Raw genomic sequence first — 17,561 nt, 5'->3', positions numbered from 1 at the left:
GGAGATTTTGTAAGCTTCCTGGGTCGACTCGTACGAATGGGCCGGAATAGGTCCATTTGTGGCCCACGTGCACCCTGACTCTTGACTGGCTGAGCCCCTCCTCCGTGACGTGCGTCGACCAATCAGCGCGTGCCATGTCAGACTCGCGGCTCTCACCGACGGGCGGGTCCCAGCCCGTCAAGGGGGATCTGAACGGGCCAACTTCTCTCTCTTCCGTAAGCACTTCCCGAGGAAACGAAGACAGAGGGAAGGAAACTGCAGTGAAGTCGCCGGCGCCGCCGCGACAGGAGGAAGGAGAAGGAGCGGCAGCGGCAGAGGCAGGCCCGGCGATCTCGGCTGCTGCGGCGCGGTAAGGGAGGGAGCGGAGCCGCGACAGGATGCACTCCTTTGGGCACCGCGCCAACGCGGTGGCAACGTTCGGGGTCACCATACTGGCCGCGATGTGCTTCGCCGCCTCCTTCTCCGACAACTTCAACACCCCGACACCCACCGCCTCCGTCAAGGTACCGCATCCCTCTCCCCTGCCCCCACCCCGTCTCTCTCAATCCCGTCGAGCCTGCCTGGCTGCGTTGTGTCCGATCTCCGCCGGCGTACCTATCTTAATTTGTGAGTTCGAGCGTGGGCGGCTCGATCTGCTTGTACAATCTTCATGTGTCATGCTAATGGGATCCCCATCGTTTGGGTTACACAGATCTTGAATATAAACTGGTTCCAGAAGGAGGCCAACGGCAACGACGAGGTAACTCATATCCGTATCCTTTTTTTGTTTGCAAATTAGTCAAACCTAGCATCAGACTAGTTGTGTCAGATATGTGCCTCGAATTTGTAACGATTAATTTCTTTTGTTCGTTCAGGTTAGCATGACGCTGAACATTTCGGCAGACCTTTCATCTCTTTTCACGTGGAACACAAAACAGGTAATTTCTATTTCTGGTACTTGATACCCTTTCCCCTCATGTTCCAGTTTCCACATCATTACTAAGTTTTTCTGCACTAGAAAGTATGGTTTTAGAAAAGTAACTGAAGAGGAATCCTTGAGCACATGAAGTACTCTCTCGTTGCTGTCTGGGTCTTTGAATGACAATTTGAGCCTGAGTTTTGGTTAACTGTATTACAGTGTTCTCATTTGTTGCAGAATGATCTATTATAAGAAATATAATGGAAATTTGCCACAGAAAATTTCAGTGTATTATAATACATCTGTGCAACTGAATTTCTAATGCACCTGATCTATTAGTGCTGTTCAAGCGAAACTTTAGAAGGTTCTTGCTTCTGTCTGCTTAACTTTACTTTCGCTGCATGACTGTAGGTGTTTGTTTTTGTGGCAGCAGAGTATGAGACTCCACAGAATGCTTTGAATCAAGTAAGTCTGTCGATTGTTATTCTTGAGTCAATATATTACTTGTGATTGGGCGATTATTATAGTGGCTCATATATGATTATCAGTTACAATAAGCCTGCATCAATTGTCCATAGAGGCATGAATTTTCTGCTTGGTACTGCATTGCAATAGCCAATATCATGCAATTGCCACTTGCTTGAGGGTTGCAGTAATGATGTCATATAGCTTTCTTCTTGGTCTGTCCTTCAACATAAGTTGGGACTTGGGAGTTGTGGCAGACAGATATAGTGGTTTTGGAAAGCGAATTTACTTTGCTGTGTGGTTGTGCCAAATCTTTCTAAGCTATACAATTTGACCTAGCCCATTAGCCTTTTACATGTGTTGTTGATGGGTTTTTTTTTCTTCACATGTATATGTAAATCTAGGTGAACTACAGTTGAAGTATATATCAGGGAAAAACTCAAGTCTGTTAGCTTAATTAATCCATGTCCTTCTAGAGCCAGCTAGCTAATAAATCTGATCGAAGGAACTTCAAAATAACATTTTAGAACAAGATAGACAGTGTTCTTGATGTTAGCTTTATAATTTGCATAATTACTGCTGGTTTTCCAAATTTTCGGCTAGTAACTTGACACTATGCTCTATATATTTATGTGATATATACTCTTGGACTTAATGGATACCTGTACCACTTTGTTATTTGCACAATTACTGTTGGTTTTCTGAACTTTGGGTGAGCAACTCGAGACTATATTTTTTTTATGTGATACAATCTTATGACTTCATAGAGAGAATGTGGACATAGCATGGTGGTAGCACTTCCAAGTGAGCTGCCAACCACGGCTTGAACCCTGGTTCTCACAAAAAGAACCCCCTTGTTGTGTATTCCCTGTGGTCCTGGCATGGTAGCTAGTAAAGCTTTAGCTTGCAGATAGTAGCTGACTTTCAGGGTCTTTTCTTGACCTAAGTGCAATGCCTATGAAATGTCTATCCCCTTGGTTCAATATTATTTTTATGACTATGGATATCTATACCAGTAGTCCAGTATGATGTCTGTTGCCCTATTGAATGATTTTTGTTGCCTTCTGAGGTTCTGTTATATTTCAGATTTTCTCTTACAACTATATTGTAAGTGTATTTGGATTATGTGACAGGTTTCTCTTTGGGATGGTATTATACCTGCAAAGGAGCATGCCAAGTTTTTGATCCATACCACAAACAAGTACAGATTTATTGACCAGGCAAGCACATTACATAGATCGAATGCTAGTTCAGTCTATAAAATTTTGTCATTGGGACTGATGTACTTTGGTATTATTCTGAAATTTTTATGAATAAGGGTCTTTTCCATTTTCTGTATATGTATTTTGAGCCAGGGATCTACTTATAATTGTTCATGATGCTGAACCATGCAAACAAGTTTATGTTTTTACATGGCTTTCAGCCTACTCAATAGAAATTCCAAATCTACGTAAATTCTGGTAGAACAGTATTGGGTCCAGACCCACACCCATTTCCCATGTGGTCGTTCGTTCTTGACATTAATTTTGGGTTGGTATATAAGTACAGGTTGACCATTACTGGTGTACTGAGTATTCTTTGATATCAATATCCTTTATTTGTGTTAGGATAGGTTTGTACTGGCCTACGTTCTGTTCATTACTTCGATCAATGTGCACATGCTGTACTTTGCAACTACCAAAAAGTTATTATGTACTGCGTCATATGATTCTTCGGAGATTGCATTGAATGGTTGATTAATGACTTGTTTTTATCTCATTACAGGGAAGCAATCTAAAGGGCAAGGAATTCAACTTAACAATGCACTGGCACATTATGCCAAAGACTGGCAAGATGTTTGCAGATAAGATAGTCATGACAGGCTATCGGCTCCCTGAGCAGTACAGATAGTCAGGGAGATCATGAACAGGAGTGGAGGCCTGCAAGAAGTGTTAGTGGCAGTGGCATAGCTGATCCTGAGCTTTTTGTTCTAATCTAAGTGGAACATGTAATCTTATAAGCATCTACTTAAGCTGAACCAGGCGAAACAAAGTTGTTATTTGAGGAGATATATGTATTGTTCAACTTTGCTTTGCCTATAAAATGTTGATTCTGAACTTGAAATTGTTTGTTGGTCTGAAACTGTATTGCAATCGCGGAGCACTATATTTGGAAGTTTATTTTTCCATGCTCTTTTCCCCCGCTGGAAAAGCCCAAGGTTGATTGATTCTTGTATGTAGAGCCTTTCATGGATGCCAATTGTTGTCAGGTTTATGGAATCTGTAGAGACGGGCTAGCTGCTGGTAGCAGAGCAGCATCCGGTTGATGCCGGTGGCAAGGTCACGGGGGTTGCTACGGTGCACGTCCAAAAACGGAGAGCCTTGTTATGCAGAAACAGAAGGAGACCTTGTTACGCAGAAACAGATGGTTGATTGCCGCCTCGTACTTGTTACGCAGAAACAGAATCAGATCGTTGATGATTGGCGCCTAGTATAGGTGGTCGTCTGCCCTTGTTGTAGCCTTAGGGATGAAAACGAGCAGGAAAAAAAAATCTTCCGTCTTTTATTCTATACAGTATATATTTGGAAGCAGGATCAGATCAGTACAGAGATGGACAAAGTAATCGGTCTAATATATACTGACTTAGCATGCCAGGTGCTAACATGTTAACATGCATAATCGTTGATTAGTAGATTTATGTTAAAATAGCGCAAGGATATGTAATTGTTAAGCATATCCGTATATATTGCAAAATTGAATAAAAATAAGTTTATTCATATGGAAACGTGATCCTACAACGAATCACAACTGCCCTAACTACCAGAGTTTCTTTGCTAGAGTTAAGGTGTTAAGTGGAGAAACAATCTCCTGCCGGTGGGACAGAACAAACGACTACTACAGCACCAAAAACGATTGGATCATCACAGACAAGATTGTAGATTCAGATTGGGTCAGCCTGCCTGACGATTGCATCTACTTTGTTAACAACGCTGCTGAAGATGACAAATACGAACCAGCTGACAACATATGAGTGAGTATACTGAAACGGCCAAACCCGTTGAGTACATGGCGCCGCCGCCAAGCACTGTCCTCAACTTCAAACGCCATCACAGATTCACAATGTTGGCTTTCTCTGTATTTGTCGAAAGTGACCGCACTGTGAAATATCATGCCGGTTTGTGGCTTTGTGCTGTCCTCGCTTGATGTCCTTTTAGTGCTAGCTATATAGGCCCTAATTGGGCTGGGCTTTTTCAGTCATTGCAGTGGGCTTTTTGGCAGGCCAGTGTAACACAGGCCGTGATTATCAATGGAACTCATCAAAATATGACCCGCTTGCTGCTGATGGCGTGTGTTATGTAGTCTGTAGAACTTTAGGCCACTTGGGGACGCGAGTACTCCAATTGATTGTTTTGGATACCTATTTAAGTTCATTTACCTTTATTGACTAGTTTTTATGCTTCTTTATACAATGTTTTAGGTATTAGGACATCCGACGACTTGAAGGAAAATAAAATCTCATCACCTACTCAAATCGTCACCAGGTAGGCCTTGTTTAGTTACACCTGAAATTCAAAAACTTTTTAAGATTCTCTATCATATCAAATCTTGTGGTATATGTATAAAACATTAATTATAGATAAAAAAACTAATTATATAGTTTATCTGTAATTTACGAGACGAATCTTTAAAACTAATTAGTCTATGTTTGGACAATAATTATTAAATACAAACAAAAGTATTACACTACTAAAAAAACTTTTCACTTCAGGAACTAAACAAGACCGTAGTCTCTGAGTGTACACCCTACAGGTAGAGCAAACAGTACAGTGTCAGAAGAGTAGATGACCATGGATGGCTCGGCACTGCATTCTGCGTGTTTCCTTACCTGTCGACGGGAAGATTTTCAGAATTTCATCTGACACTAATATCACTAACTGCTCTATTATTCCGAATGGTAATAAGTTGTTTAACTTTATCATTCTAAAATAAACTTTTCGAGTGGCTGCCGAGAGAGTGTTTATACTGTTCAAGACACAGAGAAAGACGCCCGGACACGTTGGACGCGAATAATCCACGTTGGCGCGTGGGGATAGGTGGGCGAGGACAAGGCGCGTGGGCCCGGACTGCGTGAGCAGTAGCCCTGCATGCGTGCAGCCTTGCAAGAGGTGCAGGAGTTGAACAATGCTGCAGCGGAAGAGACAGGGAGATCAAATAAAGGCGGGAGCGGAGCAGGTGAGCCCAAGCGGTTCAGTCCAATCCAGACAGCAACGCGAGAAGAACATCCCATCCGAATCCCTATGAGCCCGGACGGTCGATGGACCCCTAGCGCCTTTTGAGCGCAACAAAAGGGAATCGCTTTTAAGGCCTGTTTAGTTCCAAAAAATTTTGCAAAATTGATACTGTAGCACTTTCGTTTGTATTTGACAAATATTGTCCAATCATGGACTAATTAGACTCAAAAGATTCGTTTCGTCAATTTCGACCAAACTGTGTAATTAGTTTTTATTTTCGTCTATATTTAATACTCCATGCATGCGTCTAAAGATTCGATGTGACGGAGAATCTGAAAAATTTTGCAAAATTTTTTGGAAACTAAACAAGGCCTAATTTAATTTTTCCTCTTCATATATAGCATGCATGCCTTGTCCTCCAGCTCCAGTGTTCTTTACATTTTCCTCGCTCTTCCATTATGCATCCACTCACTGCTGACTGCCTTGTATTGTATGCAAGAGTTCTGAATTTCTGATTGAAGAATTAGAGCCAAATATTTGACAACCTTGACTAACCTACGGTCTGACTATTTGACAAGTTTAACCATATATATATCGACGGCTTTTGAGTATTTTTATTTCCTCTTTTCTTTGTTGATATGCTTTTGTTATCTATGAATACATGATCAGCAAAGCTCCTGCCATTGTTTTCAAAACATATCATTAGATTTATCTGAGACATATAAATGTCTGGCTTAGACGATAGAAATGCTATCTTCTTGGAAAGAGGTAGCATTTAGAAGCGGTGATGTATCTAACTAACCTGGCATATATATGCAATTATGCATGCATGTATGCCACTCCAAAGTACAGAACTTCAGACAGACTCCTCTCTCATGACTTAGTTCCCTACATGTAGGAGACAGATCGAGAGCACACATGCATGGTGGTGTTTGCAATTTGCATGACCTTAGCAACAGTTCATAGGAACATGAGCCATGTATCTTTTTGGTGAGGGAAATCGAATGAGGGGCAGGAAAGTTGCAATTGATTACACTGGTTGGGTGGGCCATTACATCTTTTTCGGTACGGTACCACAGTCATCTTTCTTTGGCTTCTTCTTGGTTGGCATCATCGAACACTACCCAATCATGCATCATTATCAACTTATCATCTCTCATCCTTTACACATTTATGGTATTTAATTAGCGCGCTAGTATTATATGCTATCCCTTTAGGGCTAATGTGTAAACTCAAATCTCTTTAGGATCGGTGAAAATTTTAATTTAAATAATTATTTAGTTTATCATAAAAGGTTTTTCCATCCCTGGTGTACCTCCCTTTGCTTTTCAAATTAGCCCTTATTGTATTACTCTCCCTTTGCTTCGACGCTTGTCTTAATTTAAACCTTTTAAAATCTAACCAGATTTATAAAAAAAAGCATCAAGACTTATGACACCAAATTAGTATCTAGTGCCTCTGTTCTAAATTATAATCCGTTCCAATTTTTTTGAAGAGTCAACACATTTTATGTTTGACCAAAATATTTACATGTGCTAGTAGGATGTGCTAGTGGATACTGACGTGGACAGCTTGCGTGGTGTGATATAGATATACATGTGCAATGATTAAAGATGGCAACGAGCAAGAAATATCCGCGTGCCCGCGGGCACCCGACCCGTCAGACGCGGATACGGGCGTCACTTTGTGCCCGCGAGCACGGGCGCGGGCACACAGTTGTGCCCAGCGGGCAAAGATATACGGGCAAGAGAATACCTTGCCCGCACCCGCAAATCCGCCAAACCCGCACTGACAAGTGGGGTCACTTAAAAAGAGGTATATATTCTTCAAATTAGGGTTTCTTTCTCCCAAATTGCCGTCCCCAGCAGCCGACTAGCGGCCGCCGCCGCCACTCGCGCGACCCTCTCCTCGCCATCCCCAGTGCATGTTGCTCCCCTCCTCACCGTCACAACTCACAAGCCATGCGGCTCTAGCTCTGCTCTCCTCCACTCGGTCGCATGCGCGGGCTCTGCTCTCCTCCACTCGGTCGCGTGAGCGGTCGCATGCTGCTCCTGCTCTTTCTCCACTCACGGCGACCGGAGACACCCACTGCCACAGACCCTCGCCGTCACCCACGCGACTCGACTTTTGCTCCTCCACTCGTGGCGGCTGCGTCGCGCCTCCCTACTTGCGCCGTGGTCAAGTTGCTCTGCACCGGGTTACTTCACGCCGGCGCACATCCTCGTCCTCGTCAAGCTGCCTTCCTCGTCCAGTTGCCTTTCGCCGCCAGATCTGGCGGGCACGCGGGCACGCCCGCGGGCAAGGAATGCCCGCGGATGGCGGGCGCGGGGACAGGATGGCGCCCGCGACGGATGACGGGCGCGGATACGGGCACACAAGTTTGCTCGCGGGTGCGGGCATGCGGCACTAGTATCCGCGGGCATTGTGCCCGTTGCCATTTTTAGCAATGATGTACTCATTTAAGAAATATGTGTTTGTTGTCTAATTGTCTATGTCAATATGTAGCCACATGTTTGGGCATGTGTGTTCAATTGTGCAACTTTGTGCATACCTCAAGCTAACATTGGATGCAAATGTTGTACATATGACAATGCGTCCAAAGTTGTACAAGGTTTATCAACCTTGAATATCGAGCCCAACATATATCATCATAGTTTCATTTGAAATGAGTGAGATATCATAGGTAGCAAAAATTTAATGGACACAATACTAGTAACCACCAGTATCCAAAGAATATAAAGTCGCGCACTTTTTTAGCGCAAAATCACGCGCTACGTGGCCGACAAGATTCAAATCTGTAACCTCCCTCTCGCACATAGCCTCCTCTACTACTCTATCAATCACTCATTTATGTCTATATTAGAGTTTAGTTCCCCACGTATTATCCTAAACCGAGCATACATTGATTAGTTCTCCAGTCCATAGACATAGTACTTCATTCCTCTATCTCCTATTTAATTATTTGAAGCATAAGGAAAACACCATACATGAGCCTGGGCATTTGGGTTACCCGATTTTTTCGGGTCGGGTAATTCGGGTAATGAAAATTGTTACCCGATATTAGTCCCGAAAAAACACTACCCGCAATTTCGGGTACCCGATAATTTGGGTTTGGGTTCGGGTATTCCCGATTTACCCAAATTTTCAAAAAACAACACACTACACAAAATTTCAATAGCAATTTATATATAATTTCAGCAGCAATTTGTATAGAATTTTAATAGCAATTTGATAAGTTCTAATATTTAACTAACAACACATGATAAATACAAAGATTTAGACAAATATTTGGATAATTCAGGTAGTTCGGGTACCGGGGGATATTACCCGAATTACCCAAACTAATTTCGGGTAATCAAAATCGCTATCCGAATTTAGGATCGGGTACCTCGGGTTCGGGTCCGAGTAATTCGGGTACGGGTAATGGGTATCGGGTAATTTGTCCAGGCTACGTCTCCTACCCTGTGTCTACTAGTTTTGACTGCAAATCATGGCAACCATCCATGGCCATATATACTATGTGCATTGGAAAGTGTTCATAAAAGTAGTGGTAATGTATAACAAGAAGACATCAACTATACTACATATATGCTCGTGTGTGCATACAAATGTACACAAGCAGCCAACACGACATGTAACGTTGTTGCAGAGTCAATCCCCAGCTTGTGCACCATACCCCTGCACCTGTGGCTGGCAAAAGCGATCTAGGCATATATGCTGTGTCGCTTCTACTTGACCTCCGGGATCATCATCATCTCTGGGCCGCCGGCCGGGTCCCTTTCCCCAGCACGGAATATGTCGCGCGCCAACATCATGCGTGCGTGGATGCGTGCCCTCTGCTTGCGAGAAGGAATATTCATCATCCCAGCTAGCTAGCTAGGGCAGGGGCACAGACAAGACGTCGCATGTCTTGCTATATGGCCCTACATATGTGAATATTTCCACGTTCCATGTCTCTTGTTATTAATTTATGATGACACGAGCTTGTGTTGAACCGTACACGGGCCGGCCGGAGGCGACGACCACGTACTACTCCTATCTTCCATTCCTTTCTCGTGAATGTCTAGCGTATATATATAGCAGCAGCTGTCAGATGATATACTCCAGGTCATCAATCATATGAGAGTGACGACGTCCGAGCTGAAACCAAGATGGTTACCCATCTTCGGGTTCATCATCATCACTAGTATAGTAGTAGTTGAGAGCAACGTGTGCATGTATATATATGGTACGTGCGTACGTACGTACGGACTCAGTGAGAGGCTGGAATAATTGAACTAGTAACCACCACGTGCCAACAATGTACTACCATCCATGCAAAAGCAGAAAAATAGTACTGTTGCTGAGGCCACTTTAGTACACTTATTCTCTTTTCAGGCTATACATGCAGTTCTGTTACATACTACTGTAGTGCTGTTGATCTGCTGCATGCTTTAAACAACTAATAGGCAGATAGAGCACAAATGCAAGCAGTGCCATTTTGCGCTACAAAATAAAGGCCGGGCCGGGGGCCTCTGCCTGCACAGTGCACCACAGTAGGATCGAACAGTACATCACGCACTTTCCTTGTTGTGTGATCGAGACCGGCCTGGGATATGCACGTACGCATGCACGCACCCGCTAGCTACCAATGCAAGGAAGCAATCAGCATGTCGTCGCTGTGGCACTACAGGTGAGTGTGCTGCGGCAGGGCCGGCCTTTAAACGGGCACGCCGTACGTCGGTACTTGCCCGATGAACAGCAGGCCAGCTGGAGATGGCCCGGGCCGGGAAAACAAACGCAGACATCTCGATTGCACTTAGGAATTTAGGATCGGCGGCAGGCCGGCAGCTGATCGGTTGAGGAGACAGATGCATGGATTGATCGATCCATCCGATCCGATCCATATCTATCTATATATATCCATATATATCAAGAAATTGGTTGTATCTATCTATCTATCTATCTATCTATCTATCTATCTATCTATCTATCTATTTTATTTTATTTTTATTATTAAAATCGAAGCATTTCTTTCAATCCACCTTAACCTTTTTTTCACTTCCTAAACTACCTCTGTATGTGGTTCCTTTTTCTAGTCCCACTTGTTTACTTTTTCAAATTGTCCTCACATTCTTTATATCTTGTATGTAACACGAATTCATATATCTCTATCTTTATCTCTATCTCTATCTCTATCTCTATCAATTCTATTTTAATATTAAAGGTTGAATCGTTTCTTCTAATCCACCTTAGCCTTTTTACTTCCTAAACTATACCTCTGTATGAGTTCCTTTCTTTTACCCCGCTTGTTTACTTGTCAAACTATCCCCGTGCCCTTTATATCTTGTAACACGCATCCATATATTTCTACCAATATACCTATATCTTTATCTATTCTATTCTATTCTATTCTATTCTATTCTATTCTATTCTATTCTATTCTATTCTATTCTTTTCTTTTCTTTTCTTTTCTTTTCTTTTCTTTTCTTTTCTATTTTTAATATTAAAGATTGAAGCATTTCTTCTAATCCACCTTAGCCTTTTTACTTAAAAAATGGGCTCCACCTTCGAAATATATGGAATAAAATGTTGGTTCTTTAATACAGTTTTGACTCGACCTTCCAAAAAAAGATAAAATTTTGGCTCTGTAATGTTAGGCATGAGCGTGGGTTACAAACAAGATAGAGACCAAAGAAACGTGAGAGCTTGTGTGACGTAAAAAAAGGCGGGCAAAAGAATAGGTATATATAACAGTTAATGAATTACATGGTTTGGTGTTTTATTCTATGTTGGTGTCATCTATTCTAATTTATTTATAGAATATGACTCAATACCATATGTAGATGATGTTGATCTAACTTGTATGGACATGTTTTATCTTAGAATCGGACTCCACACGATGCACCGATGCATCATCAACTTTATTTTGTGGATACTCTCTACCATGCACGGATGTAGATTTCCCTTCCATAAACATTATATATTTTAATATTATGTATATAATATATACAGATTATTCTAATATATTCATAAGGTGTTAACTACTTGGTTAAATAGAAAAGATTTTGTCAAACATCACATAAAACATCTGTTTTGTTGGTATGCATTTGATCTTCTACTATGGAGATCTTGGTTCCCTCACTTGGCTTTTATTTTTAGCTCACTGGGATTTCCTGTGGGTGCTCGTTGGGACTTTTGATATATAAAAAAGAACTTGCTGTGGGACTTCCGATGAAAAAAGTGAGGACGGATGGAACACGGAAGCCAGAAACACACGTCTAGCATGATAGACTCTTTAATTAATATTAGGTATAGATATGAATTTTAGCGTTTTTCACATGTTTGTAGGTAGTTGCTGGGACTTCCGAATGTGTGTGGTTGCTATCACTAAGTATTTTGATAAAAAATAGGAATCCCGAATGTGGGATGAAAAAAAATGAGGACGTAACACGGAAGCCAGACAGAAAAAGTATATAGATACGACTATGGGTAGGAAGAGCACACGACATACTCTTTAATATTAGATATAGATATAAATATAGATATATCCTAATATTGCTGAGATTTTAGCATTTCTTTAATGCGTGTTGGTGGTCGCTAGTTCTTCCGAGTGGGTCAAAATACGAAAGCCAGGAAGGGACAAGCAGAACAAAAGGAAACAAATAGGTAGGTAGAAAAAAAACAAAGCCTGATAGAAATTCTATTTTTTTAGTATTAGATTATATATATAAATATATATATATATATATATATATATATATATATATATATATATATATATATTAATATGCTGAGACGATTTTGCTTGTCCCTCACATGTCTTTGCTAGGATGGAGCGTGTAGGTAAAGCTGCATAATGCCAGATTTTGTTTTTAGCTTTGTTTAGTTGACAAAAGATTCTAAGATTTATCGTTACATCGAATTTTTGGACGCATATATAAAATATTAAATATAGATAAAATAAACAACTAATTATATAGTTATATAATTTATGAGACGAATATTTTAAGTCTATATAGTTTATAATGGAATAATAATTATTAAATATAAATGAAAGTACTTTACTAGCCAAAACTAAATTTTTTTCCGTAACTAAACAATGCTGGGATCTCGCTCGTCCCTCACACAGCCTTGCTAGGATGGATCGTGTAGGCAAAAGTGCATGCATGCCAGATTTTGCCCTTTTCGTTTGTATATTGGGAACTGCATACTACCACGAGTATATACTAGTAGTGTAATAATTGGTAAAAAAAAAAAGAAACAATCGTACGTACGTAACGATGATTGCTAACTCTCGGATCCAGAAAAACCGCGCACGTACGCGTATCGCGCAGTATATATATACGCCGCCCTGGAGTTTTTCTTTCTTTCTTTTTTGATTTCCGCCCTGGATCGAGTTGCCGAGTTCGATCGAGGGCCTGGGAGAAACGATCGAGTACGCCGGCCGCGCGCGCGCGCACGCGCACGTATGTCCCAGCACGGTGGACGGGTCACGGGTGGGAGCGGCTACCTGCAGCCGCGCCCGCGCGCGCGTCAAGCACGTTACATGCGGTGCCGTGTGGGCGTGTCGCGTCACCGTCGTCGCGTATGGTCGGTGTTTAGACTTTGGACGACGAACCAAGTAGCCTGCGTCGCCCACGCGCGTGCAGCACGCAGGCACGTATTGTATACACGCGTGCATCCTGGCGCGGCACTCAAAATCGAAAGGCCGGCCGCCCCGGTCCGCCGGTTGAGATGCGTGCGGCGGGCGTGGCTGAAACGTACAAAATCAACGACAGCGACGTGTATGGATGGGGTGGGTGCGTAAACGTAACGTACGGGCGCTTCCATCCGGATTAACCCGTTAAGCAATATAGAATAGCAGTTAACTAGAGCGCGGCAGGCAAGCAACACAACCCTGCAGGTTTCTTTCGGTAAGAACGCGCGCGCAGTGACGGCGGTGCAGTCAACGTAATTAACAAACCCCTATGTATCCCCCAACATTTTAAAATCTTTGGATAGAAGCGATCCATCAAATAATAATCCGTCTCGCTAAAGTTACCATCAATCAGGTGCCCTGTCGCCTGCCAGTCGATCATACAAGCACACGGATACATTCTGTAAATATGTTAATTATTAGTAGTAGATATATAGAATCATCTATAGTGAATCGAAAGCAAATATTATTATGTTATATATGCAGAATGATTTACCGTGCACGAACCAAAGTTTTACGGAAGTGGCCGAAACTGATTGTTTACACACAAAGAAGCATAGGTGGAATCTTCACATTCTCGTCATGAAAGCGAACATTCCATCGCGTCACATGCATGTATACTCTGTTCGTTCTAAACTATAAGTGAAAACGACTTATAATTTAGTATGGAGAGAGTACCAATCAACCGATCTTTTATGGATGCGTATCTTGATTTGCCACCACAGACTTAAAGTTGTTGCCCCCTGCTGCTACCTAAGAAACCAAAACCTCCAATGTCACCATGGTCAGCACTCGATCCACGACCTCCTCTTGAGACATTTTATTTTCCTCAGGCCCAGACTCAAAGTAGCGCTTCATTAGCTGCTCAAAGGATGCTTGACATCATGCTAGACAAATAAAGGTGTATAGATAAGCAAAAGGATATGGAAGAGAAAAGCATAAAGAATAGGAAAATTGGACAGAATGTGAGATACAAGGCTTTAGGCATCATCTAGCCACATCATATCAGAACTTCTGACATCGGTTGCAACTTTGGATCTAGCGTGGGATGAACCCTAATCCTTGGACCTCGCAATCTGATCAACACAAATCAAATCCACGGGAAAGAGACAAGTTCTAGGCATCAAGACAAGGGCATAGCTTGAAGGTGAGGGGCGATGTATGTGTGTGTATGTGTGTGTGAGAGAGAGGGGGGGCAAAGGTGTATCTGTTTAAGATTAGGTCTTTCACTAGAGAAAAAATCTACTTGGTCAATGGCTACATAACTGGACCATGACATTAATCAGCCGGTGAAAGGTCCTTAATGTCACCTAGAGGAGGGGAATAGGTGTTTCTAAAAAATGACATGGATTAGTAATGTGCGGAACTTCTGCGTACAATGACGTGGAATCACCTCACAACACATAGAAGCTTAAAGAACAAGTCACCGAGAGTTCTAGCTCAAACTAAACTTGTAGTTGTAGTTAGAGATGTTGAAAGGTCCTAATATGGCTAGAGGGGGGGTGAATAGCCTATTTAAAAATTATGCAAACTCACTAGAGCAAGAGGTTAGTAAATAACAAAGCAAAACTTTTTGCTCTAGCTCTAATGGGGTGTTTGCAAGCCACCTATCCAATAATTCTAGTTGATAAGATCACTAGGCACACAAGAGCTATGTCACTACAAGCTACACTAGTGAACTATGCTACACAAGACAAAGTAAGTAACTAAACTAATTACACTACTTTGCGGTAAGTAAATGGAGAGGATGAGATATTTATACCGCCGTGTAGGGGATGAACCAATCACCAATATATGAACAATCAAGCACCGAGAGAATACCAATCAAACACAATTGAGACACCGATTTTTCTCAAGAGATTCACGTGCTTGCCGGCACGCTACGTCCCCGTTGTGTCGACCAACACTTGATGGTTTGGTGGCTAAGAGGTGTAGCACGAACCTCGTCCTCACTAGGATACCGCGAGAACCTACCCACAAGTGAGGTAGCTCAATGACATGAGCAATCCACTAGAGTTATCTTTCGTCTCTCTGCCGAGGAAGGTACAAAACCCCTCTCAATCATCGAGAGATGGCCACGAACAATCACCAACTCGTGTCAATACTCCTCCGTTGCTCCAAGCCGTCTAGGTGGCAGCAACCACCAAGAGTAACAGAAAAACCATAGCCAAATCAATCCCCAAGTGCCACTAGATGCAATCACTCAACCAAATACATTTGGAATCACTCCCAATCTAAAGATGGTTAATCTATAAAGGAGATGAGTGAGAGGTGTTTGCTTAGGTTCACAAGGATGTCAAGTATGCTAGAATACCAAGAGTGTGAGCCCCAAGCCGGCCAACAACAAGTTATAAGCCCCTCAAACAAAATAGAGCCGTTGGCTCTTTCACAGGGCAGAACACGCGGTCATCGGTCGTGCAGTAGGTGACCACCGGACGCTTGAACCCTGCGTCTAGTGTTCAGAAGACAGCCACATGTCCCCCAACTTGAATCTCGCACGTCGATCTCTAACGGTCACTTCCAAACCACCGGACGCGGTCAAGTGGGTACCGAACGCGTCCGGTGCACACCAAACCCTTACGCAGAGAGGGTATTTTTCGTGCGGGGTCACCGAACATGCACCACTAAACGCTCTCTGGCGTCCGACGCTCTGTGTCAGAAACGCTTGCTTGCATAATTGCTAACTTCATACCACACCGGACGCACCAACAGTGTCCGGACAGCGTTCGATGCTGAGCGTCTGATGCACCCTTCAACTCTGCTAGAAACGAGAGTGCACCAGACACACAGGATCAGCGTCCGATGCCTCCGAGGCCAGCGTTCAGTGAGTGTTTTTCCAGTGAAAAACTTTCCACCGGCGCAATAGAAAATATGTGTTTCATTTTCTCAAAAATGCCAAACCCTCTCTACCCTTCAAACTCCACCTCCTTCTTAAAGTGTGCCAACACCACCATGTGTGTACCAACATGTGCAAGTGTGTTAGCATTTTCACAAATAGTTTCTTTGAGGAAGTTATGTTAGCTCACTAGGTTTTAAATGCATGCACAAGAACAATGACACCTAGTGTCACTCGATAACCGCTTAGCCAAAGAATTATCCTCTTTATAGTACGGCTATCTATCCTAAATGTGATCACACCCTCTTTGGTGTCTTGATCACCAAAACTAAAACCCTAAGCAATACTTTTGCTTTGATCTCCATAGGGTTTTATTTTTCTCTTTCTTCTTTTCTAAGTTGAGCACTTGATCATCTTGTGGTCATCACCATCATCACCATGATCATCACTTGCTTCCATCACTTGACATGTACCAACCTCATTAAGTCTACACACACTTAGTATAGAGGTTAGTTCTAGGGTTTCATCAATTATCCAAAACCAAACTAGGGCTTTCATATATCTAGTCTTGTAGCAAGTCCACGAAGTACCTACACTCACGAACATACACAACCAAGTAGATCGAGTGAAAAGAAAATATTGTAATTCAAAACTAAAGAGAGACAAGTGATTTGTTTTGCTAATGTCCAAGTTCCCACTTGAACCCTACATATCGGTTAGGGTTGTGGTGAATAACTCACAAAGCTTGCGCTCGTGCCTAGTCTCTGTCGACCACTATCCTTATCTTCCTTTGATGATCTTTTCCCTTGCAGGGGAAAGATCACAACCCTCACAAACTTTCCCTCAGCTCACCACAGCCATGAGAACTCACTAGGTGATGCCTAGTTGTCTAGGAGGCTTCCCCTCCAAGAGTAACAAATGCTTCACGAAGTATAACAAAGCTTGACAAGTGCTAAAAGTTTGGCTTGCTTGCAGTTGCCCTTTAACTCCAAATCTATCACCTAACACTTAATTTCACACTTCACTCCACCCTCACTAGTGTTGGGGATAGGTCTCATAAGGCTTGAAAGGCTCTAACAATCACCAACACACTAGTAGCATACCCTAGGACCATGGGATGGGTATATATAGCCACACCACCAAAACTAGCTGATGGAGCTCTAAAACTAGCCATTGTGACTTGTGGAGTGTGGAACATCTGTGTCGTGGAATCTTCGCATAATTTCATATAACTTCTCCATCCTCAGAAAATAGCATGGTCTAGCTCATCAGAAACAACATAACTTTAAGCTCTAAAACTCCATTTTTAGTGATGTGGGACTTTTCACAAAGCTTATTCTAAGGGATATCCAACCCAACCAAGAACAAGCCCTAATATCAACAAGTGCAAGTGTTGTGCCATATATTTATATGACTGCTGACAGTTGTTAAGTCAAATATAAACCATCATATTACTTATATTTATTCTTAAAA

General features: G+C 42.4%; 1 protein-coding gene across 1 annotated transcript; it reads left to right on the top strand.

The window, feature by feature from the left end:
* LOC8077244 (signal peptidase complex subunit 3B) lies at positions 170-3,522 on the top strand. The gene is made up of 6 exons (XM_002462770.2): positions 170-503; positions 692-739; positions 855-917; positions 1,310-1,363; positions 2,497-2,583; positions 3,128-3,522. Exons 1-6 carry the CDS (start codon positions 378-380, stop codon positions 3,251-3,253), a joined length of 504 nt encoding a protein of 167 aa, XP_002462815.1. The 5' UTR covers positions 170-377; the 3' UTR covers positions 3,254-3,522.

The sequence above is a fragment of the Sorghum bicolor genome, chromosome 2 (genome assembly GCF_000003195.3).
Source record: "Sorghum bicolor cultivar BTx623 chromosome 2, Sorghum_bicolor_NCBIv3, whole genome shotgun sequence".
In the NCBI taxonomy this organism is placed as follows: domain Eukaryota; kingdom Viridiplantae; phylum Streptophyta; class Magnoliopsida; order Poales; family Poaceae; genus Sorghum; species Sorghum bicolor.
The sequence above is the reverse complement of the archived record's forward strand: the minus strand, read 5'-3'. Positions and strand labels throughout refer to the sequence as shown.

Coding starts and splice junctions, on each gene's coding strand:
- LOC8077244 (XM_002462770.2), top strand. CDS start 378: ATGCACTCCTTTGGGCACCGCGCCAACGCGGTGGCAACGTTCGGGGTC. Junction 740..854: donor AGGCCAACGGCAACGACGAG/GTAACTCATATC, acceptor TTGTTCGTTCAG/GTTAGCATGACGCTGAACAT. Junction 1,364..2,496: donor CACAGAATGCTTTGAATCAA/GTAAGTCTGTCG, acceptor ATTATGTGACAG/GTTTCTCTTTGGGATGGTAT.